The following is a 20968-nucleotide window of genomic DNA, read 5'->3' on the forward strand; positions in this document are numbered from 1 at the left end:
GGGTGCTTTTACGTGCCACCAGCACAAGGGCCAGTCAGGTGGTACTGGCAACGACTTGCTCAAATCTTTTTACACATGCCACCAGCACAGGTGCCAGTAAGGCGACACTGGTAACGATCACGCTCGAATGGTGCCTTTTACGTGCCACCGGCACGGAAGCCATTTAACCGCAAGTTTCTAATTTAAGCATAAGACCTGCAGTTTTGAAGGAGAATAGTGGAATCCCTCTGCTTGATTGGTACTTTATTTAACAACTATGGAGAGATCTTGACTTTGGCAAGATTTGAACTCAGAACATGAAGAACTGGAAGAAATACTAACACTATACTGATTCTACTATCTCACAGCTCTTAATATCGACCACCATCACCAGTTTTACATCCATGGTTTTTGGTGTTGTTTAGCCTCAGGTTAGCTCTGATCGAGCAGATTTATGACGAAAGGCATTCCAGCCAACCATGACAATCCAGTTCTTTTCTCCCCCAGCTCTTTTTTTTTAGAGGTATGTAGGATCACATTAGCTTATGGGTCCTTTATTTAATGCAATAGGTTGACATTCAAGGGAGATTGGCCAGTGATTTCTTATTTCTTTACTGCCCACTAGGGGCTAAACATAGAGGGGACAAACAAGGATAGACAAAGGGATAAAGTCAATTACATTGACCCCAGTATGTAACTGCTACTTAATTTATTGACCCCAAAAGAATGAAAGGCAAAGTCGACCTTGGCAGAATTTGAACTCAGAACGTAACGGCAGACAAAATACTGCTAAGCATTTCACCCGTCGCGTTAACGTTTCTGCCAGCTCGCCACCAGAGATTTCTAGCAGGTTGAATGACCTCTTAGAGGCACCCTCATTGCTTGTCTTTTTCTTCTTCAGTATTTACATGTGCAGGTAAAGCTTTATACTGTAAAAGGCTATGCATATATAATCCAACTCTCAATTTTGGCGATTAAATTATCTTAGAATCATAAAGTCATGTTAACACAATATCATAACTGCTGCTGCATGACTAAATAATCTACTATTATCCAATATATTAGTTCTTAAACCTTTCATTTTATATAACCATCTGTCACTCCCCTTCTGCACTCTTATCAACTTACCTACCCACCCCTTTTTGATCCTCTGTGCCTTTTGTTTCTTATATTCACCTTCTAGTACATTGAGGTTATGCCCTGATACCTCATCACCACCATCTCTTTTCTTTCTTTCCAGCTGTGAAAACCATGTATCACCTACCCAGGTAAGATTTATTCAATCCTGTGCCACGTAAAAAGCACCCAGTGTACTCGGTAAAGTGGTTGGTATTAGTAAGGGTACCCAGCTGTAGAAACCATGCCAAAATAGATAACTGGAGCCAGGTACAGCTCTCCAACTTACCAGTTCCTGTCAAACTGACCAACCCATGTCAACATGGAAAACATGTTAGACGATGATGATTTTTATCTACTATTTTTTTTCAATAAGCAAAAATTTGGAATGGCTTAGCGAAATAACGTTATCACATTTAACATGGTGTTTAGAACATAACAAACAGTTCTTACATAAATATAACAGAAGGTTTCAATATAAATATGGAAACTGTAAAGTGAGAGTTTTTGTGTTATAGAAATAGGTCAGTCTCAAGGGGGGATGACATCAAAAGGGTTAAGTATTTCATCAGTATTTACAAGAGAAAATATGTTTTTATATTTAACTACTGACTAGTTTGGCTTTCTCAATAAGAATTGTTTTGAATTTCTTCAAATTTGAAAACACAGTTGAAGTTTTGTATGAAATTTCTATGCTCTTTGCTGTAACAAATTATGAATTCATTTTTGCATGCTTTCCTATACTAGAATGGGTTAAATGAATATATTATAGAGGTTTATCTTTATTCCACAGGTTTTTGAAGGCACAAGACTAGCGCATGTCCAGTTCACAAGGGAAATGGTAGCATCAGCACCCATAGCACTCACACTGGCACGTGCATGTAAGCACATGTATATATGTGACTGAGAAGTTTGCTTCCCAACTCTACAGTTTCAAGTTCAGTTCCACTGCGTAGTACCTTGAGCAAGTGTCTTCTGCTATATCCACGGGCCAACCTAAGTCTTGTGAGCAGATTTGGTAAATGGAAACTGAAAGATACCCATTATATGTATGTGAATATATGAATGCCTGTGTTGCTTTGTCTTTATGCCATATGATAGTTGTAAATGAGTTTCACTGTCATACAAGTAGTGTCATTCATTTTCAATATTCTGTGGAAACATGTCTAGCATGGGGAGAAACAGCTGAGGGTTAGTGATAGGAAGGGCTTCCAACAATGGAAAATCTGTCACAATCCCTGTCCAACCCTTGCAAGCATGGAAAAGTAGACATAAAAATGATTACACATACATACAGAGTGAGAGAGAGAGGGGGGGGGGAAGAAAATGGAGAAATAATGGAAATTTGTTTTAAAAGACATAACAGTACAAATAAATTGATTACAAGTTGTAAAACTTGAACAATAAAATAAAGGAACCTACATATATGTTTCGGTCCTATCACTAGTTGATCAGAATTTCCAAATGCTAAGAAAGGTATCATGTTCTAACTATATGGTGGTAGGATGACTTCAAGGTCAATTCAGAGCTCATGGTTACCTAAGTTCCATGAGCTCTGAATAGACCCTGAAGAAGTCCTACCACCATACAGTCAGAACATGATACCTTTCTTAGCATTTAACCAAATGCTTGGAAATTCTGATCAACTAGGTGATAGGACCGAAACATATATGTAGGTTCCTTTATTTTATTGTTCAAGTTTTACAACTTATAATCAATTTATTTGTACTGTTATGTCTTTCAAAAAAAATTTTCATCATTTTATAACTTGCAAATAAATTATTCATACATCCATTATTTCTCCATTTTCTTCTTTTTCCTCCTCAATATTGATAATATATAACATGAATAATCCCTAACATATACAAATGACTTTTGCATTATATGATAGGGATCAACCAGTGGTATACCTTGGATTATTTAATCCCCAGTGAAGATATAACCTCCTCGAATTAACTATATATATATATATATATATATGATCGTTACCTGCGTTGCCTACTAGCACTAGTGCTGGTGGCACGTGAAAAAACATTCGAGTGAAGTCGTTGCCAGTGCCGCTGGACTGGCTACTGTGCAGGTGGCACATAAAAAGCACCATTTGAGCATGGCTGTTGCCAGTACCACCTGACTGGCTCTCATGCTGGTGACACGAAAAGCACCCGCTACACTCTCGGAGTGGTTGGCATTAGGAAGGGCATCCAGCTGTAGAAACTCTGCCAGATCAGATTGGAGACTGGTGCAGCCATCTGGTTCACCGACCTCAGTCAAATCATCCAACCCATGCTAGCATGGAAAGCGGATGTTAAATGATGATGATGATGATGATATATATATATGTATATAAAACAGGTTAAACAGGTTTTTTTTGCCAGTTTCTCTCTGCCAAATCTATTCACAAAGTTTTTGTTGGCCTGAGCGTATAGTAGAGGACACTTGCCCAAGATGCATGCAGTAAGATTGAACCCAAAACAATGATTGGAAAGCATTCTTAAACATAGACATGCTTGCACCAATGTGTGTTAGTGTATATATATACACACACACAGTATATATGTATGTATACTGTATATAAGATTTGAAACGATTGATAGTGCCATGAAACAAAATTTTTTACCCACTAAAAATAAAGCTGCTTATTGAAAAAAAACCTATTTTTTCTTAAAATGATATAGAAAAAGAAGGGAAGCATTTATGACCCTTTCAGGACTGCCAAGATGGAGGGAATGAAGTTATTCTTAGAAGGGAGACCTGGACTGAATGCTTGTAGTGGAATGGACTTTGCCAAAGGCACCCAAGGATCAAGTGACAGTATTAAACTGGGGCTTCTAGTTTTCATCTACCAAATTTCACTCACAAAGCTTTGGTGAAGCTAAGGCAAAGGGTAGAAAACATTTGTTCAAATGCTGCACAGTGGGATTGAACCTGAAACCATGCAGTTATGGAGTGAACTTCTTAACCATACAGCTACACTTGCACCCATTACATGCATTTGCAACTATGCCATGAGGTTCTACTATATTGACCTGCTTATCAATATCTTTTAGCCTCTCAGCCACACGTAGGAAGGGAGAGATTCTCCTTGTTCTATTTATGATAATTAATCATAGTGGTGTATTTGTGAAAATTTTAGTTTCTGTACTGTAACAAAAAAGCAATGTGTTTAACATTGCGTCCTAACTCAGCTGTCTTCTAAAATATTTAATAACTCTATTTTGCCATATGTTTTCTGTTAACAGCATTCAAAAGTTAAGTAAACTTTTCTGGGATTTTTTTTATATATATCATTTAAGATTTGACCAATAAAACACAACTAGGATTCATTTTCATAAATTTTTCAATCTTGCTTGGTTTATCAAAATTAGGATGGGTATTGCAATAACAATTTGTAATGATAACAACTAGTAGGTGTCATTCATAGATAGATGAAGGCAGTGCAGTTTGTAGAATCATTAGCACTTTGGACAAAAATCTTTCTACTTTTTGCATAAAATACTGGGGTTGATGTAATCCACTAAGACTTCTCCCTTCAAAACTACTAGCCTTATGCCTAAATCAGAAATCATTTATAGCGAGATCAATCATAATGTAAGTATAAATTAGTGCATAACTGGTACTTAATTTATCGACCCCAAAAGGATGAAAGGCAAAGTCGACCTCGGCGGAATTTGAACTCAGAACGTACCGGCAGTTGAAATATGGCTACGCATTTCGCCTGGTGTGCTAACGTTTCTGCCAGCTCGCCACCTTTTGTTGCTTAATACCAGTGACTGCACAGGATATTCTGAGGGATGTGTGGCTGTGTGGTTAAGAAGCTTGCTTAGCAATCATGTGGTTTTGGGTTCAGTCCCACTACATAGCACCTAGGGAACCAATGTCTTGTGAGTGAATTTGCTTAGACGGAAACTGAAAGAAGCCCATCATATAAGTGTGTGTGCTTCATGTCTGTGTTTGTCACTGGCCTCTCACTCCTTGATAACTGGTACTGGTTTGTTTATGTCCACATAACATAACAAACCGGCAAAAGAGACCAATAAAGTAAGTACCAGATTTAAAAAAAATAAAGTTGATTTATTTAACTAAAATCCTTCAAGGTGGTGCCCCAGCATGATCACAGTCCCACGGCTTAAAAAAAGGTAACGACAAACAAAACTAATGTCTGAACAATATATAAACTTTGCGAATAAATAAATATAAAACGATGACCACCCACTCTAGATTTTTTATTTCATTTCTATAAATAGTAGTTTATAAGCATGCAGTACAATAGAAATTGAAGAGTCAGGTGTGAAAGAGCCCAGGACAATCAACTGTTTATTCAACAGTTGATTGTCCTGGGCTGTTATTGGTTTAATATTCATGTTCTATATACTGACAGGAGTTGGATAGAATGTCACATGGTAAGTTTCTTTGTCTTATCTGTGACACCAAATATCCCAAAACCTGACTTGCTTCCGTTTTACAACCAATAAACAGCACTTTACCTCACACTCATCCTGCATTTACATCACATGCTCATATCAACACTTATCTCTCTCACACAGATTTGTTTTAACATCCACTTTCCCATGTTTGCATGGGTCAGAAGGAATTTTCTATGGCTGAATGCCCTTCCTGTAGCCAAGCCTCACTTGTTTCCAAGGCAGGTCATATTTCCCCATGGCCAGACGTTTTTTCATGGAAGACTGAAAACAAACATCATTGTTTCTATGACGATCATGCTCCTTTACAACCATATATGCACACATGACAGGCTTCATTTAGTTTCCGTCAACCAAATTCACTCCCAAGGTTTTGGTTGGTCCCATTCCATAGCGCCACGGAATGGGACTGAATTTCAAGTGAGGTCGTTGCCAGTACTGCCTGACTGGCCCCCGTGCTGGTGGCACATAAAAGCACCCACTACACTCTCGGAGTGGTTGGCTTAGGAAGGGCATCCAGCTGTAGAAACTGCCAGATCAAGATTGGAGCCTGGGGCAGCCATCTGGTTCGCCGACCTCAGTCAAATCGTCCAACCCATGCTAGCATGGAAAGCGGACGTTAAAAGATGATGATGATGGTTGGGAAGCAAGATTCTCAACCACATAGCCATCTTTCATTATATAGATATAATTATTACTTCTCAGACTTTATGCTTCATATTTAACTTTAGGCAATCTAAATGTCTTATACCTGGAGTGGTGGTCTGGGAAAATACAATATCTTCCATTATAAATCACTATAAGATCTGCTTTTATGCAGGTTAACATTGCACTTCTAATGGATCTTAATGAACTCATTTTCTCCAACCTCCTGTTATCAATGCCTCATTATTATTATATAAGGTGGTGAGCTAGCAGAATCATTGGTGCACCGGGAAAATGTTCAGGAGTATTTTGTCTGTTGTTACATTCTGAGTTCAAATTCCGCCGAGGTCGACCTTCTTTTCATCCTTTCAGGGCTGATGAATTAAATACCAGTTGTGTACTGGGGTTGATGTAATCGACTATACCCTTCTCCTGAATTTCAGGCCTTGTGCTTATAGTAGTAAGGATTATTATGTAGCATCACATATTTAAAATAGTAACAGCTTCAGAACACTTAGTTTCGGTTTAACAGGATGCTAGAAAATACACAGTAGATGTAGTACAACACCAGTGAAAGACTAGCATCTTATATATAATCTTTTCTACTGTAGGCACGAGGCTCGAAAATTGGGGAGGGGAGGGGCAGTTGATTAGATCGACTCAAGTATGCAACTGGTACTTAATTTATCGACCCCAAAAGGATGCAAGGCAAAGTCGACCTCGGTGGAATTTGAACTCAGAATGTAAAGTCAGACAAAATACCCATTTCTTTACTACCCACAAAGGGTTAAACAAAAACAGACAAACGGATTAAGTCGATTATATCGACCCCAGTGCGTAACTGGTACTTATTTAATCGACCCCGAAAGGATGAAAGCCAAAGTTGACCTCGGCAGAATTTGAACTCAGAACATAGTGGCAGACGAAATACCGCTAAGCATTTCGCCCGGCGTGCTAACGTTTCTGCCAGCATCTTATATATAATAAATGAAAGATGAATTTACTGGCTGACAATAAGAAATAATTCAAAGTGAAACTTGTGTACTATGGGAGCTTGTGGTGACATTTGTCAAAACAAGGATAACATAAGGTTAGAAGTTATCATCTTCATGGTTTTAATATTCACTTTCCTAAGCCCGCATGATTTGGATGGAAATTGTTGAGGCAAATTTCCTATGATTGGATGCTCCTCCTGTTACCAACCTTCACCTATTTCCAAGGAAGATAATAGACATCATTTGCAAGATGGTGACACTCATTCACAACTACCATGAAAAGTCAAGGCAAGGAGAACAGAAACAGAAACACACACACACTTCTTCCAGTTCCCATCTTTTCATAAAGCTTTGGTCAACCAAGCAGACAGTTGTCAAAGGTGCCATGCAGTGGGACTGAACTCAAAACCAAGTGGCTGGGAAGCAAACTTCTTACTACACAGCATACTAAGGCATGGCTAGATATGAATTACAAATGTTATTTTAAAATCTTCTGGACACAAAATCTCTGACAGAAGAAAAAAGCAACTACATAAACTAACAAAGGATCGGTTGCATCATTTTGTCTGTTAAGCAACACACAGTTAAATAACTAAGTAAATACGTATTTTAAAAAATCAATTTCAGTCTATATTTAGCCATAGTTAGTATCTGACAAATTTCGAAGTCACTGTCCATAAATTATTAACATTATCTTAACACTATACTTTCTTTAGCTTTTATACCAATATAAAATACTGAGCTAGGAGACTGCAATAGTAGCATCAATAGTGTTCTTGATTTCTCCAAAAATCAAAATGACCAACAAATCCAATGGAATCAATAAGTAATGGATAGAGAGAGAGAGAGAGAGAAAGAGGGAGAAATATGAAAGATCTTCATCATTATTATTTCGCATCCACTCTTCTTGAATGGCATGGGTTATCTGGATTATCATGGTCAGAGTCAGTTCTTATTCAGAGTAAAACTGACCTCCCAGTTGGTCAAGGACCATGTCTCACTTGTATGACCTATTTTTTTTTTTTTGCATGGTTTCTATGGTTAAATGCCCTTCATAACATTAACCAATTTATGGAATGTACTCGATGCATGTCAACATGGCATGTGGAGAAAGCTGTAGAGGACAGACAACTAATAGCATTGGTATGTAGAGCCAAAGTAAAAACCACGTTATTTAACCCTGTCAATACCATCGCGGCTGAAACCGCCTCTGGCTCTGTTGTACAAATGTCTTGTTTTCATAAGTTTTGAATAAAAATCTTCCACCAAACTTTAGTCACAATTTGTGTTCCTAACACTAGCTTAATGATAACTAAGTTATTTTACTAAATTCTTTGTTATACTTAAAAATAATTGAAAGAAACACAGAGCATCTCAACAGAAATACGGTAACGAAAGGGTTAAACATAATGCAACTCTAACTGAGTAGGACTATGATTGAATGAACTTGTCATGACCATCACAACTTATATTCAAGCACTGCTTATCCTAAATGATATTATCTTATGTCCTTATTAAGGTAGGGTGTGATTTAAGGGAGATTTGGTTGCTATTTCTAACAAAAATAACAAATGCTCCTTCAGATCATACACTTGTGTCTTAGATAATAAAAAACACATTGGGTAATGAAGTCTTGTGCTAGGAAGATGGAATGGTCAATTGGAATACTTTTGATTATGGGTCACCTTGATTAGGACCGACCCAGAGCTCAACAACATAAACAACACACACACACACACTTAAAATTATTAGTTCTATCAGAACCAAGTCTGCGAGTGAATGGCTGGTTTTCACAGTGATTTCAAAAGATATTGTGTACCATTCATATCCATCATCATCATCGTTTAACGTCCGTTTTCCATGCTAGCATGGGTTGGACGGTTCGACTGGGGTCTGGGAAGCCAGGAGGCTGCACCAGGCTCCAGCCTGATCTGGCAGTGTTTCTACAGTTGGATGCCCTTCCTAATGCTAACCACTCCGTGAGTGTAGTGGGTGCTTTTTACGTGCCACTGGCATGGAAGCCAGTCAAAGCGGCACTGGCATCAGCCATGTTCGGATGGTGATTTTTATGTGCCACTGGCACAAGTATCACAACTACAATTTCCATTTGATTTTTTGATGTTGATGTACTTGCAAAACCTTGTCTGGCTATGGTGAAATATTACCTTGTTTGGAAACAGGTTAGGGCTGGTGACAGAAAGGGCCTCCAACTATCTCTTATCTTTTACTTGTTTCAGTCATTAGACTGTGGCCATGCTGGGGCACCACCTTGAAGAAATTTTAGTCAAATGAATCAACCCCAGTATGCATTTTTTAAAGCCTGGTACTTATTCTATTGTTATGGGGATGTAAACACACAGACACCAGTTGTCAAGCAGTGGCAGGGGACAAAAACATACAATGTGCTTCTTTCAGTCTGTGTCTATCAAATCCACTCACAAAGCTTTAGTTGGCCCAAGGCTTTAGTAAAAGACACATGCCCAAGGTGCCATGCAGTGGGATCAAACCTGAAACAGTGTGGTTGGAGAGCAAGCTTCTTACCCCATAGCCACACCTGTGCCTATAGGAAATCTGCTATAATAAACTGTCTGACCCATGCATTAAAATTGGGATGATGATGACTCTTCATCATTTACCCCACTCCACATGTATTCTCCGTAGTTTGTCAGACTGAAAGAAGCCAAGAAATATGCCACAATTCTATTTTATTTTTTAATTGTTTTTAACAGATTTTACCAAGGAATACGACAAACTTTTTCTAATCTCTGATACAGTTTCCTAAAGGTCAAGTCGATATTTCCTGTATTTCTCACACAGACATTGAATCAAATAACACAGTTGCTTATTTTGAACTGAAGCTTTGCCGTATGTGTTCTGGAGTTATAGATTTAAATAATTCTCACAAGACAGGAAACGATTTATTTTCTTAACCTTAATTTAGGAATGAATCAAAGAAACAGACAAAAACGAAACATAGCTGTCACTTGCAAGTGAAAACGACCAGGTAGCATGTACTACGCTTTCTGCTCACCATTTTAGGTGCCTTTATATAAACAAGCAGATGCAGACACTCTCACTCTGCTCTCGGATTGCCTTGACCCAGTGGACTATTGAGAATACGACAGCTGAGGGGAGAGAAGGGCTACACTAACACTAAGCAGGTACCCTTTACTCAAAGACATAACATGCCCTACCTGGTCCAGAACTGAACACCCAAACCACTTGGCCACACGTTTTCCACACAAGAAAGAATTATTTGATCAATAAAACACAATCATGATTAATTTTTCGATGTCTTGTTCTTTATTGATGTAGCAAATATAGGGTATTGCCAATAACAATTATGAAATAAGAATAGCGAGTGTCATTTATAAGTAGATCCAGCCTGCAATGACGTAAGCATGGAGCAACGTGTTCAGTTTTCATACAATATTTTTTTTTATCAATATATGATATTTGTAAACTGTTAAATAAATCTATGAAAGAAGTCGGTAAATTGAGAATGAAAAGCAACTACAAAAAAAAAAAAAAAAAGAATCCCAAAACTATATTCCAAAAATACAAAACAGCCACAATGAAAATCAAAAATTGGTTTTGTAGCAGATTTTTTTTTCTGTTTTTGCTACACTGATCGGTGATGAGAGAAAAATGTACTTCGTGGTGGTTGCTTTCTCTTTTAACTACGAGAAAATGGACATTAAAGAACTGACTACGGAGATGGAACGGAACCACACTTGGAAACGACAGATTAATAATTATAGTTTTATCTCGGTAATTTTTCAGCAACACATGGAAACCGTTCAGTTTAAGATCGTAAACCCTCCACCTACCCTTCAAATGTCCAAATTTTGGTGTCTCGTTTTAGGTGTAAAAACAGAACATTTTGGCCATAAAGCAACAGAATATGAATTATATTTAATAATATTCTCATCTTTTACACATCATTCACTCTCAAATACTTCGTGACCAAATTTATTCCAAGACTAAAAATCCCGTTTAAAACTAAGAGAAAAACAACAATATAGGGGGTCATTAAAATTAAAAAAAAATCTTTCGAGTATAATGTGGGGAAACCAATTTGCTAAATATTAAGGAATGAGTAAACATAAGTTTTTGATGTGTATAAGTAAAAGGTGGAAAATACGGTTCGTTCAAAAGAGATTAGTAGAACATGTTATACTAGTTTCAGCTCTTTTTTTCTACTTTTCTTCATCTATAGAAAACGAAGAAGGAACAAGAAAAAATTTTACAACTTCTGATTCTTTCATTTCCATTTACGTGTGTGATAATTTTTTATAGATTCAGACGTAAAAATGCAGTTTAAGCATATTGTATTTTCCCAAACCACCACCCCAGATTTAAGACGTTTAGATTGCATGAAATGAAATATGAAGCATAAAATCTGAGAAGTAATTATATCTGTAAGTAATTAACAAGCAAGAATATTAGACAGAGAACACAGCAGTCGATGTATTGTAGTTAGTTAGAAATACTCTCAGTTACGTGCTACGGCCAGTCGACACAGAAATAGAAAACTGGAAGATAAATATGTAGAAGAGAGGAAAATATCGACCTATAGACAGACATGCAACCGTGTTTCATCTCACAACCACTCCCGCATTAGCTATCGGGAGTCTGGAGATTGTTTCAATAATAGTTGCTAGTGGAAACTAAGTTTACAAGCAATAAACAATACATCAAGCAAATATATATGATCAAAGACAATATATTTTGTAATTAATGCTATTAGACTATAATATTCCTCAACATATGTTGACTATGTAGCGGCACAAGCATCTTCGATATCGATTGTCTTAGTAAAGTACCAATCTTCTAAAGTTTCTGCTTTTTCTTTTTATTATAACACTAGCCATTTTGTAGGTGCTCAACCTATTGAAGTCACAGGACTTTTACAGTTCATCCTTGTATTGACAGAAAATGCACGAAATCATGTGCGCATGGTTTACTAATTCTTTTCATTTTTTTTTCTATCTTCACACACACACACACACACAATCCCAGTACGATCTGACGCCGAAATATAAAATCAACAAGTAATGTTATGTAGTGGGACAAACGTTATCAGCTTTGAACATATCTTGCTAACATAAGAAAAACATTATTGATAACGTATATTTGAAAGAACTGGATCCAAAGAATTATAGGAAACTTCAAAAGTTCGCAAACACACTCAAAGTAAATTATAACATGTTCTCTATAATTGCAACTAAATTACCAAAGTAAAGATACAGAAAAAAATAATTTAAAATATAATATGAATTGAATATAGTATATATGTTAATTATAAGCGATTATATGTTGAAGGTTAATTTAATTAATGAAGTTTCCAGAGGCAAAAACATTGCAAATAACCATCTTCATAAAAGACACATCGTATATATACACATATATACACACGCACTCACACACATACACGAGCGAAGTCCATCAATAAACATTTTGTCGCAACTCTTACCCGATGATCAAAAAGACGAATAAAGCCGTTAAGAAATAATTTGTTTGGTAATATAGTAGGTTCTGTAGCACTCGTTTTGTCCATTTGTCGGCCTCCACCATGTTTGGCATTTGGAATCGTGCCGATTCCATTAGAAAATCGCCAATAGGTCGCAGTGGAGCTAACTGCAAGTCCGCCATCATTCTCTCAGTAATCCGACCGCTTACAACAACGAGATAAAAGCCGCTGTATCGGCCCGACTGACAAGACTGCTTAAAACACGCGTTATGTTATATATAAAAAAATTTCTATAAATGTGTAAACTTGTAAAAAAATAATTAATAATAAATCCAGCTATTATTAAAAGAAAAGTTACGGAAAAAATTTTAATATTTTTATTTACAAATGCAAATTCGCAGAAATTAGTTGAAACACTTGCATATAATTTAATTATCAATATTAGGGGAATTTTCTAGAGCATTATTTTATATATGCATGTAAGTATACACACATATGTGTGTGTGTATGCATATAAAATATATATTCGATCATTTAATTAAATTTATTTATAAATTATTCATAAACTTTACAGAGAAGTAAGCTTGTTTTTTATTACGGTTTTAAGCGACACCGGAATATTGCTTATTTCTCATTTCCGCTCTTGCCTTATCTTCTATCTCCTATTTTATTACCCGGTCCAAGGGATTTAAATATATATATAAATACACGCGCATTTATATTTATATATATATTAACAGTCATTGATCATAAGTAAGCATGAATTTATTCACAGTTTTGTATTTATTTCTCGTGAAATGATCTACTGAATGTTTTCTTTTGCCGGTTCGGCTCCTAACGCATCGGTGTTTATCTCGGGTTGGATGGTTGGTCATACACCGCTAAGGGAACGAACGACCGATAACATTATTTGATGGTTGTTGCACATTCACTGCAATGTTATCTAAACAAACAACTACCAACTGGTCTGTAAAAAGGTTCGTGTCGTTCGAAGATTATTTACTATTATTGGCCCCATTCATATTCATCTCATTATTGGTCATAACTCCTCTTTATCATTCGGTTTTTTCGAAATGTTTTCTTGTACGTCTTGTAAAATAAATACGTATTTATTTCTCACCAAATTCACATTAGAACCTCAAAATACGAATTTCTCACTAACACGAGGATTGCATGTTTAATCTAATATATATATCTATATCTTTGTTTTCATCCACCAATGTGATAAAGTACTTTTATACATTATATAATTTCATTTGGCATATTTTTATATACCATGTTCATTGTTTCGTGTTTTTTCTGGGTTATTTTCATATCATTTCATTTTTTTAAAATTTCAAAGCGTAAACTTCAAATAACTCCATGATATTGTATATCACAGTTTCTAGATAACTAACTTCATTTTTTTATAGTCCAAAATACTTGTTATGGGAAGTTGCTAACTGTATACATTGCAAAGATATGTTTCATACTGGAGCATTGTTCATATGCCCCAGTATTCCTACGTGGGGAAATATCCAGGGGAAAATCTGTTGGGGGTGGGTCAGACAAAAACTAACCAACATGCAATTATAAAGGGTTGTCATCAAGCGTAACTTTACACTGCCACTTGTACCAACTAATTAGGTGTTTTTTGGTTCTTGCAACGCGATGCTCTTACTTATTCAAACTATTGTCACATTCATTGTTTGAACTCACCAGGGTTTATTCTCAACACTTTACCAAATCCACCCAACGCACTCTTTCAACTTGTAATCAATACATTTACTTCTCAAGCCCACGAACTTCTTCCAGTCAGCTGGATGAGTTGAATTTAATCCTTTGTCCATCCTATGTATTACATATTTCCCTGGCGTCCATGCATCGTTGCCTATTTTTTTGTCAACCATTATTGTATCTTGGGACTAAGAACGTATGAAACACGTGCCAACTAAGAGTTTGAAAATAAGTATGGCCATTTCGGACAAACTTCAGAAACTGCTTTGGTCAGGCAAAGGGTTCGAGACGTTTGGCACTGCATTTCTTCATTCTTATAAGTGGAATTATCGCTCAACATTAACATTTCAATTCTTTCTTTTCATCACTATATATAAAACAACTTTTATGCGTAAATGAGGGTGGGGAGGAAAGTGAGAATTTTGGGGTAAATTTCGAGTTTAAAGAGTTGGAAAGTCGTGTATTGTGGGAACGTATGAAAAATTAATTTAACAGAAAGAAATACAGTATAGAAGTAGCAAGGAGGTGGTTGTTTAGTTTGAAGCAACGCTACCATCAAATGCTTTCCATCTACGACCATCACACTTGCTAGGAATACATAGTTCTATATCACCTTATGTGCCTAACTTGTCTAAGACGCTAAGGTGTGTGATTAGCGCGAAATTTGGCTGTTATTTCTAGCATTGTCGAATGACTTCCGTAGAGGCAGCTTTGTGAATAAAAAGGGTGGTTTTAAATTTAGGTATATGCCTGCAGAAATAAGTTTAAAAATAACTCGGTTGGAGAGGCTTCTTAAATACATTGTTTGAGATGAATAATTGGTCTGAGTCTGTAAATTTAGCTGCACTACATTTAAAAGTCGCCCAATTAGCAGAATTGTTAGACCATTGGTTTGACTGTCTTTTGGTATCCATTTCAACTGTCTACTCTTCGAGTTCAAATCCCACTATGGTCAACTTTGCCTTTTATCCTTTTGGGGTCGATAAAATAAGTACCAATCCAGCATAGTGGATTGGTGAAACTGTTGGAACATCACACAAAATACCTTATGGTATCTGTTCTGGTTTTTGTGTTTTGACAGCAGCATTTGCCATAACACTTGTGTCAGCTGTACTGGCCCTAAATTGGTGACCTTTCTCTGGACATTTGATGGTGTAGATAGGGAGACTTGCAAGTCTGGATAAATGCCAGGTATCCACAAGAACCTGTACATACTGACACACATATATGATTGATCATGACCGATGTAGGCTCTTTAGAGAATTTTTCTTACTGATTTCCATCATCATCAGCAGTGCTTCTCCATTCTGATTTGGGTTGGACGTATCTTCAGTATTGGCATCCGTGCTGGTGGAGCACTAAGAGCACCATCCGTGCTGGTGGCACGTAAAAATCAGCATTTGAGTGGACTTCCGTGCCGGTGGCATGTAAAAAGCATCATTTGAGCTTGATTCTTACCAGCGTCGCCTTACTGGCACGTGAAAAAACATTCAAGCGAGGTCGTTGCCAGTGCTGCTGGACTGGCTCCTGTGCAGGTGGCACATAAAAAACACCATTTGAGCGTGGCTGTTGCCAGTACCACCTGACTGGCTCTCGTGCTGGTGGCATGTAAAAGCACCCACTACACTCTCAGAGTGGTTGGCGTTAGGAAGGGCATCCAGCTGTAGAAACTCTGCCAGATCAAGATTGGAACCTGGTGCAGCCATCTGGTTCACCAGTCCTCAGATAAATCATCCAACCTATGCTAGCATGGAAAGTGGATGTTAAACGATGATGATGATGAGCATAACACCATCATTTTTCATGATCTTGTAGTAATGTATTTGTAAGATCCAAAATCCTGAGATCAGGCAGTATTGTGTGAGCACCTGACAAAATAGCTTGTTGCCTTTTATGTTCTGGGTTCAAATCCTTCTGAAGTCAACTTTCTCATCCTTCTGGACTTGATAATTACTATTTAAATACTAAGGTCGATATAATTAACTGCAGACTGGTATATGTACCTGCAAGTAGACTCTGTGCTTCTTGTGTTTCCAGTTGTTCGTTAATGAGCATGTTTTGCTGAATGAAAGGCGGAGAGCTGGCAGAAACGTTAGCACGTCGAGCGAAATGCTTAGCGATATTTCATCTGCCGTTATGTTCTGAGTTCAAATTCCGCCGAGGTTGACTTTGCCTTTCATCCTTTTGGGGTCGATAAATTAAGTACCAGTTACGCACTGGGGTCGATGTAATCAACTTAAGCACTTTGCCTGTCCTTGTTTAGCCCCTTGTGGGCAATAAAGAAATAAGTTTTGCTGAATGATATATTCCAATGGATGCCTATGGTACCGTAAGTGCCTGCTGTGTAGAAAATAAAATAAGACTTGAGATCTAATCCTACTGCTTCTTATAGATACTTTCCTGCTTTAGTATATGGCAGAACATGCAAATGCCACCAAAACATGTTTAGTTTCAGTTTCGTATTGTTAAACAGATAAAAGACAAATTTATATCACATAAAGGCTGTAGATAACATTGTCAGTTAAGTCAATTGAGACTTGTAAAATTGAGTGCTCTGCCTGAAGAGATAATGTTGTAGTGAACTGGAATACAATAGTTTATAAGGCCAAGTTGTTTGCTTTGCAATCACATGGTTTCAGATTCAGCCTTCTGCTATACGCCCTGGCCAACTAATTCTTTGTGAATGGAATTGGTGGATGGAAACTGGATGGAAGCCTGTTTTATATATATATTGTGATTTTGTATAGACATGACTGTATTTTTTTTTTCTTGCTGTCTTTTTAGGAATATAGATTTACTAGGAGGAGAAGATTCTCAATCTCCTTGCTCCAGCAATAAAATGTTGAGTATGAAAGCAGAAAGAGGTGTGTATGAGGACATGATTGTGCTGGCAATGTTATATGGTGCAGAGTCATGGGGACTGAGACAGGCGGAAAGGAGGCGACTAGATGTGTTTGAGATGAGATGCCTGAGGGCTGTGGTTGGTGTGACACAGATGGACAGGATGAGGAATGAGGAGATGTGAAGACGAGCAAGAATGAAAGGAAAACTAACAAACAAATTGGATATATGAATGTTGAGGTGGTTTGGCCACATGGAGAGCATGGATGAGGAGCAGATGGTAAGGAGAGTGATGAGGGCTGAAGTGGTAGGCAGCAGTACCAGAGGCAGACCTCGCTTGTGTGGATGGACAGAGTGAGGAAAGCTTTGGTAGTTAGAGGTGTTTGAGTGAGAGACACAAGAGTTTATAAATGATAGGAAAGCTTGGAGGGCATTTGTGGATGGAGGAGTGAATTTTGATGTTGCTCAAAGTGGTATGGAACCAGCATGATATGGCGGGGGTAAACCAGCATGTGCTGTCAGGCCCCACTGCTGATATTGGGGGTTGCATTCTATGCCTTGACCCAAGCATAGAATGGGGCTTGTCCCTTTGAGCTAGGAAATGAATGGAATGCCTGATGTGTAACTTGCTGTGGATACACCCTCCTAAAAAAATGGGGAATAGGCCTGGGTATATGTATGGCTCTTTGGTAAGAAGCTTGCTTCCCAACTACATGGTTCTGGGTTCAGTCCCACTGTATAGCACCTTGGGCAAGTGTCTTCTACTATATCCATGGACTTACCAAAGCTTTGTCAGTGGAGTTGGTAGATGGAAACTGAAAGAAGCCCATCATATATATATGTATATATCTATGTGTGTATGTGCATCTTTGTGTATATATTTGTCTCCCCACCACCACCACTTGACAGTGTTGGTTTGTTTAAGTCACCGTAACTTAGCAATTTAGCAAAAGATACTGATAGAATAAGTACTAGCCAAAAAAGCCAAAAAGGTCCTGGGGGTCAGTTTGTTTGACTAAAATCTTTCAAGGTCTGCATGGCCACAGACAAGTGACTGAAAAACATAAAAAGGCATGTTGATATTAAATATCAGTAGTTAGAATGCAATATGCATATGCTTTAGAGTAAAGCATTAGGTAAGTACAGAAAGTAATACTAATTAATGAATGACAAGAGAACAGGAATCATGTAATCACTCTCGTTACAGCTGTTTCTGCTAGAAGGGACAATGTACACAGAGCTGAGTGCTTGTGCATCACCTTATAGCTTCCACGGATCCCTTAAAATGAAGTGTATGTCTATTTCAGAAAGTTTTTAAATACAGTGCCCTCTGATGAAGCTATAAGATTTTGCACAAGCACTTAGCTCTGAGTGCACTGCATCTTGTAGCAGAAACAGCTGTGAGTTAATGACTGTGATCACTTAACTCCTGTTCTCTTGTCATTTAATAATCTACTCATAAATTTGTGTGTGTGTGTTTGAATGTTTACATTCCTTGGTATTATGATTGGTCATTTTGCACTTTTGAAGATCTGTGGAATAAAAAATATTTTATTTAAAACAACAGGAAAGACATATGGGGGTAAGATGTTGCCTCGACTGAGTCACTGTCCAACCCATGCTAGCATGGAAAAGTGCACATTAAATTAATGAATGGGAATATCTGGCTTGGTGAATTTGAAAGCAGAATTAGTAGAAGAGGTTAGAATGTGCGTGTGTGATTTGTTTGATTTGAAGGGAAAGCAGGTGGTGGGAGTGTTGGCTTTTGGCAGCAGTGGGAGGTTTTACAAACAGACATCCGAGCTGCAAACATTTGATACTTATTCTTTCTAAATAGTTTCTTAGTAAATCTGATTATGTCACTCCTTCACTAACAACACATTCTTTTCTAGATGATGACTTTCACTGTCATACAGAATTGCCTGTCTTCCTTTACCGCTGTTAACTTAGTGTTAACATATTTAATACAGGGAGCATAACAAAGCTTTGCTAGAAATAATTAAGAAAAACACACCTAAATAAGTATTAGTCAGTAACTAATATTGGTTTCAAATGTTGGCACCAGGCTAGCAGTTTCGGGGAAGGGGCCAAGTCAGTTACATTGGGCCCAGTGTTCAACTGGTACTTATTTTATTGACACCAAAGGGATTAAGGACAAAGTCAACCTCATTCATTCATTCATGTTCGACCGTGGTCGAGACAATAGAATTTACCATGTTACGCCAGACCTCATGGTCCATCATAGCACTACGGAGGTCCTGTTGCTGGATGCCTGTATCCCTGGAGATTACATCAGGGTAGGAGAGTGTGCGCCATCTGGTATTGCGAGCAGATAGCTTCCAGAGGAGAAGAGTAGAAATTACCTCGTTTTCAGCTCTACAACAATGTCCAGCAAACTGAACTCTTCTACCTTTCACAAGAGATGATACAAGTGGTAATTTCCCATATATTTGTACTTTGGTTGGATGACGCTTCCATGAGATATTTTGAGCTCATAAGGAGGCGAGTGTAAGTTCCATCCAACCGCCTCTCAAGCTTCTTTGATAACGTCCAGGTTTCTGAGCCATATAACTTGAACTCAGAACATAAAGATCGACAAAATACTGCTAAGCATTTTGCCTGGTGTCCTAATGATTCTACCAGCTTGCTGCCTTTAGTCAGTAACTGATATTGCACCGGAAATGTTTTGATCATATGATCTTGTGAATCAATGAAACATAGATTTCTCTGCACTTGCTAAAATAGTGATGAAGCAATCATTAAGTCAATAGTCAAGAGACAAATCTATATCCTGTGAGGACTGCAGATAACATGGTCAGGTGAATTGACATTTGTAAAGTTAAGTGCACAACCCAGAGAGATAAAGAATTAATGAACTGAAATACAATCGCTTATCTATAAGGATATGATGGTTTCTTTATAACCATCAGGATTCTGGTTCAGTCCCACAATGTGGTATGTTGGGCAAGTGTCTTCTATTATAGCCTCAGCCTTGTAAGTAGATTTGGTTAGATGGACACTGATAGAAGCATGTCCTGTATGTGTGTGTGTGTGTATTGTATGGTATTGGCATCCTTTCTGTCTCGGGAGACAATGGAGTTGTGCATGTTTTTTTTTTGTGTGTATATATATATATATATATATACATATATATAGATATATATGTATGTATGGTGAGAATTTACAAAAAAAACAAAAGACAAAGACAGGTGTGTAAACAACAAACAGCTGTATTAGTTTAACCCTCGGGAAGTGAGAAAGTCTTTTACGTTTCAAGCCTATGCTCTTCGACAGAAAAGAGCACAGAAATAAACAGGGAGAGAAAATAGAAAACGGTTTAGTGGCTAGCGATCTATCATGGCGAATGTATGTATGTATGTATGCTCCACTATTGGTTGACAAATGTTGTTGGTTTGTTTACATCCCCATCACTTAGCAGATGGAGGCCTGTTTTTATGTATATATATATATATATATATATATATAGTATAGTGTTGGCATGGCTGTGTGGTAAGAAGCTTGCTTCCCAACCACATGGTCCCAGGTTCAGTCCCACTGTGTGGCACCTTGGGCAAGTGTTTTCTACCATAACTCCAGGCCGACCGAAGATTTGTGGGTGAATTTAGTAGATGGAAAGTGAAAGAAGCCTGCCGCATGTGTGTATGTGTGTACATATATGTATATCTGTGTATGTGTGTCTTTGTGTTGGTGTGTTTAAATCCCTTTCACTTAGCTCAGCAAAAGAAATTGATCAAATAAGTACTGAAAATTCTTCAAGGCAG

The 20968-nt window shown here is 37.6% G+C and overlaps 2 protein-coding genes and 1 long non-coding RNA gene across 4 annotated transcripts in view; 1 reads left to right on the plus strand and 2 right to left on the minus strand.

Moving 5' to 3' along the window:
• LOC118762898 overlaps window positions 1–9708 on the minus strand; it is a 30150-nt gene extending 20442 nt beyond the window's left edge. Inside the window, exon 1 of the long non-coding RNA XR_004998648.1 lies at window positions 9698–9708. This is a non-coding gene — a long non-coding RNA (uncharacterized LOC118762898). The remainder of the gene's footprint in view (window positions 1–9697) is intronic.
• LOC115210884 (PRA1 family protein 3) overlaps window positions 1–12848 on the minus strand; it is a 78006-nt gene extending 65158 nt beyond the window's left edge. Inside the window, exon 1 of the mRNA XM_029779654.2 lies at window positions 12633–12848. Coding sequence (XP_029635514.1) covers window positions 12633–12814 — 182 coding nt within the window. The 5' untranslated portion in view covers window positions 12815–12848. The remainder of the gene's footprint in view (window positions 1–12632) is intronic.
• Window positions 12849–13246: 398 nt separating this feature from the next.
• The window catches only part of LOC115210620 (NEDD8-activating enzyme E1 catalytic subunit), an 89782-nt gene continuing 82060 nt past the window's right edge, over window positions 13247–20968 (plus strand). Inside the window, exons 1-2 of one of the 2 annotated variants that reach the window (XM_029779221.2) lie at window positions 13254–13382; window positions 13476–13606. In XM_029779221.2, the coding sequence (XP_029635081.1) occupies window positions 13566–13606 (41 nt within the window). In that variant the 5' untranslated portion in view covers window positions 13254–13382; window positions 13476–13565. Of the gene's footprint in view, window positions 13383–13475; window positions 13607–20968 lie in introns of both variants that reach the window. The other variant, XM_029779222.2, reaches the window with a different exon arrangement.

This window comes from Octopus sinensis, linkage group LG4, assembly GCF_006345805.1.
Source record: "Octopus sinensis linkage group LG4, ASM634580v1, whole genome shotgun sequence".
In the NCBI taxonomy this organism is placed as follows: Eukaryota; Metazoa; Mollusca; class Cephalopoda; order Octopoda; family Octopodidae; genus Octopus; species Octopus sinensis.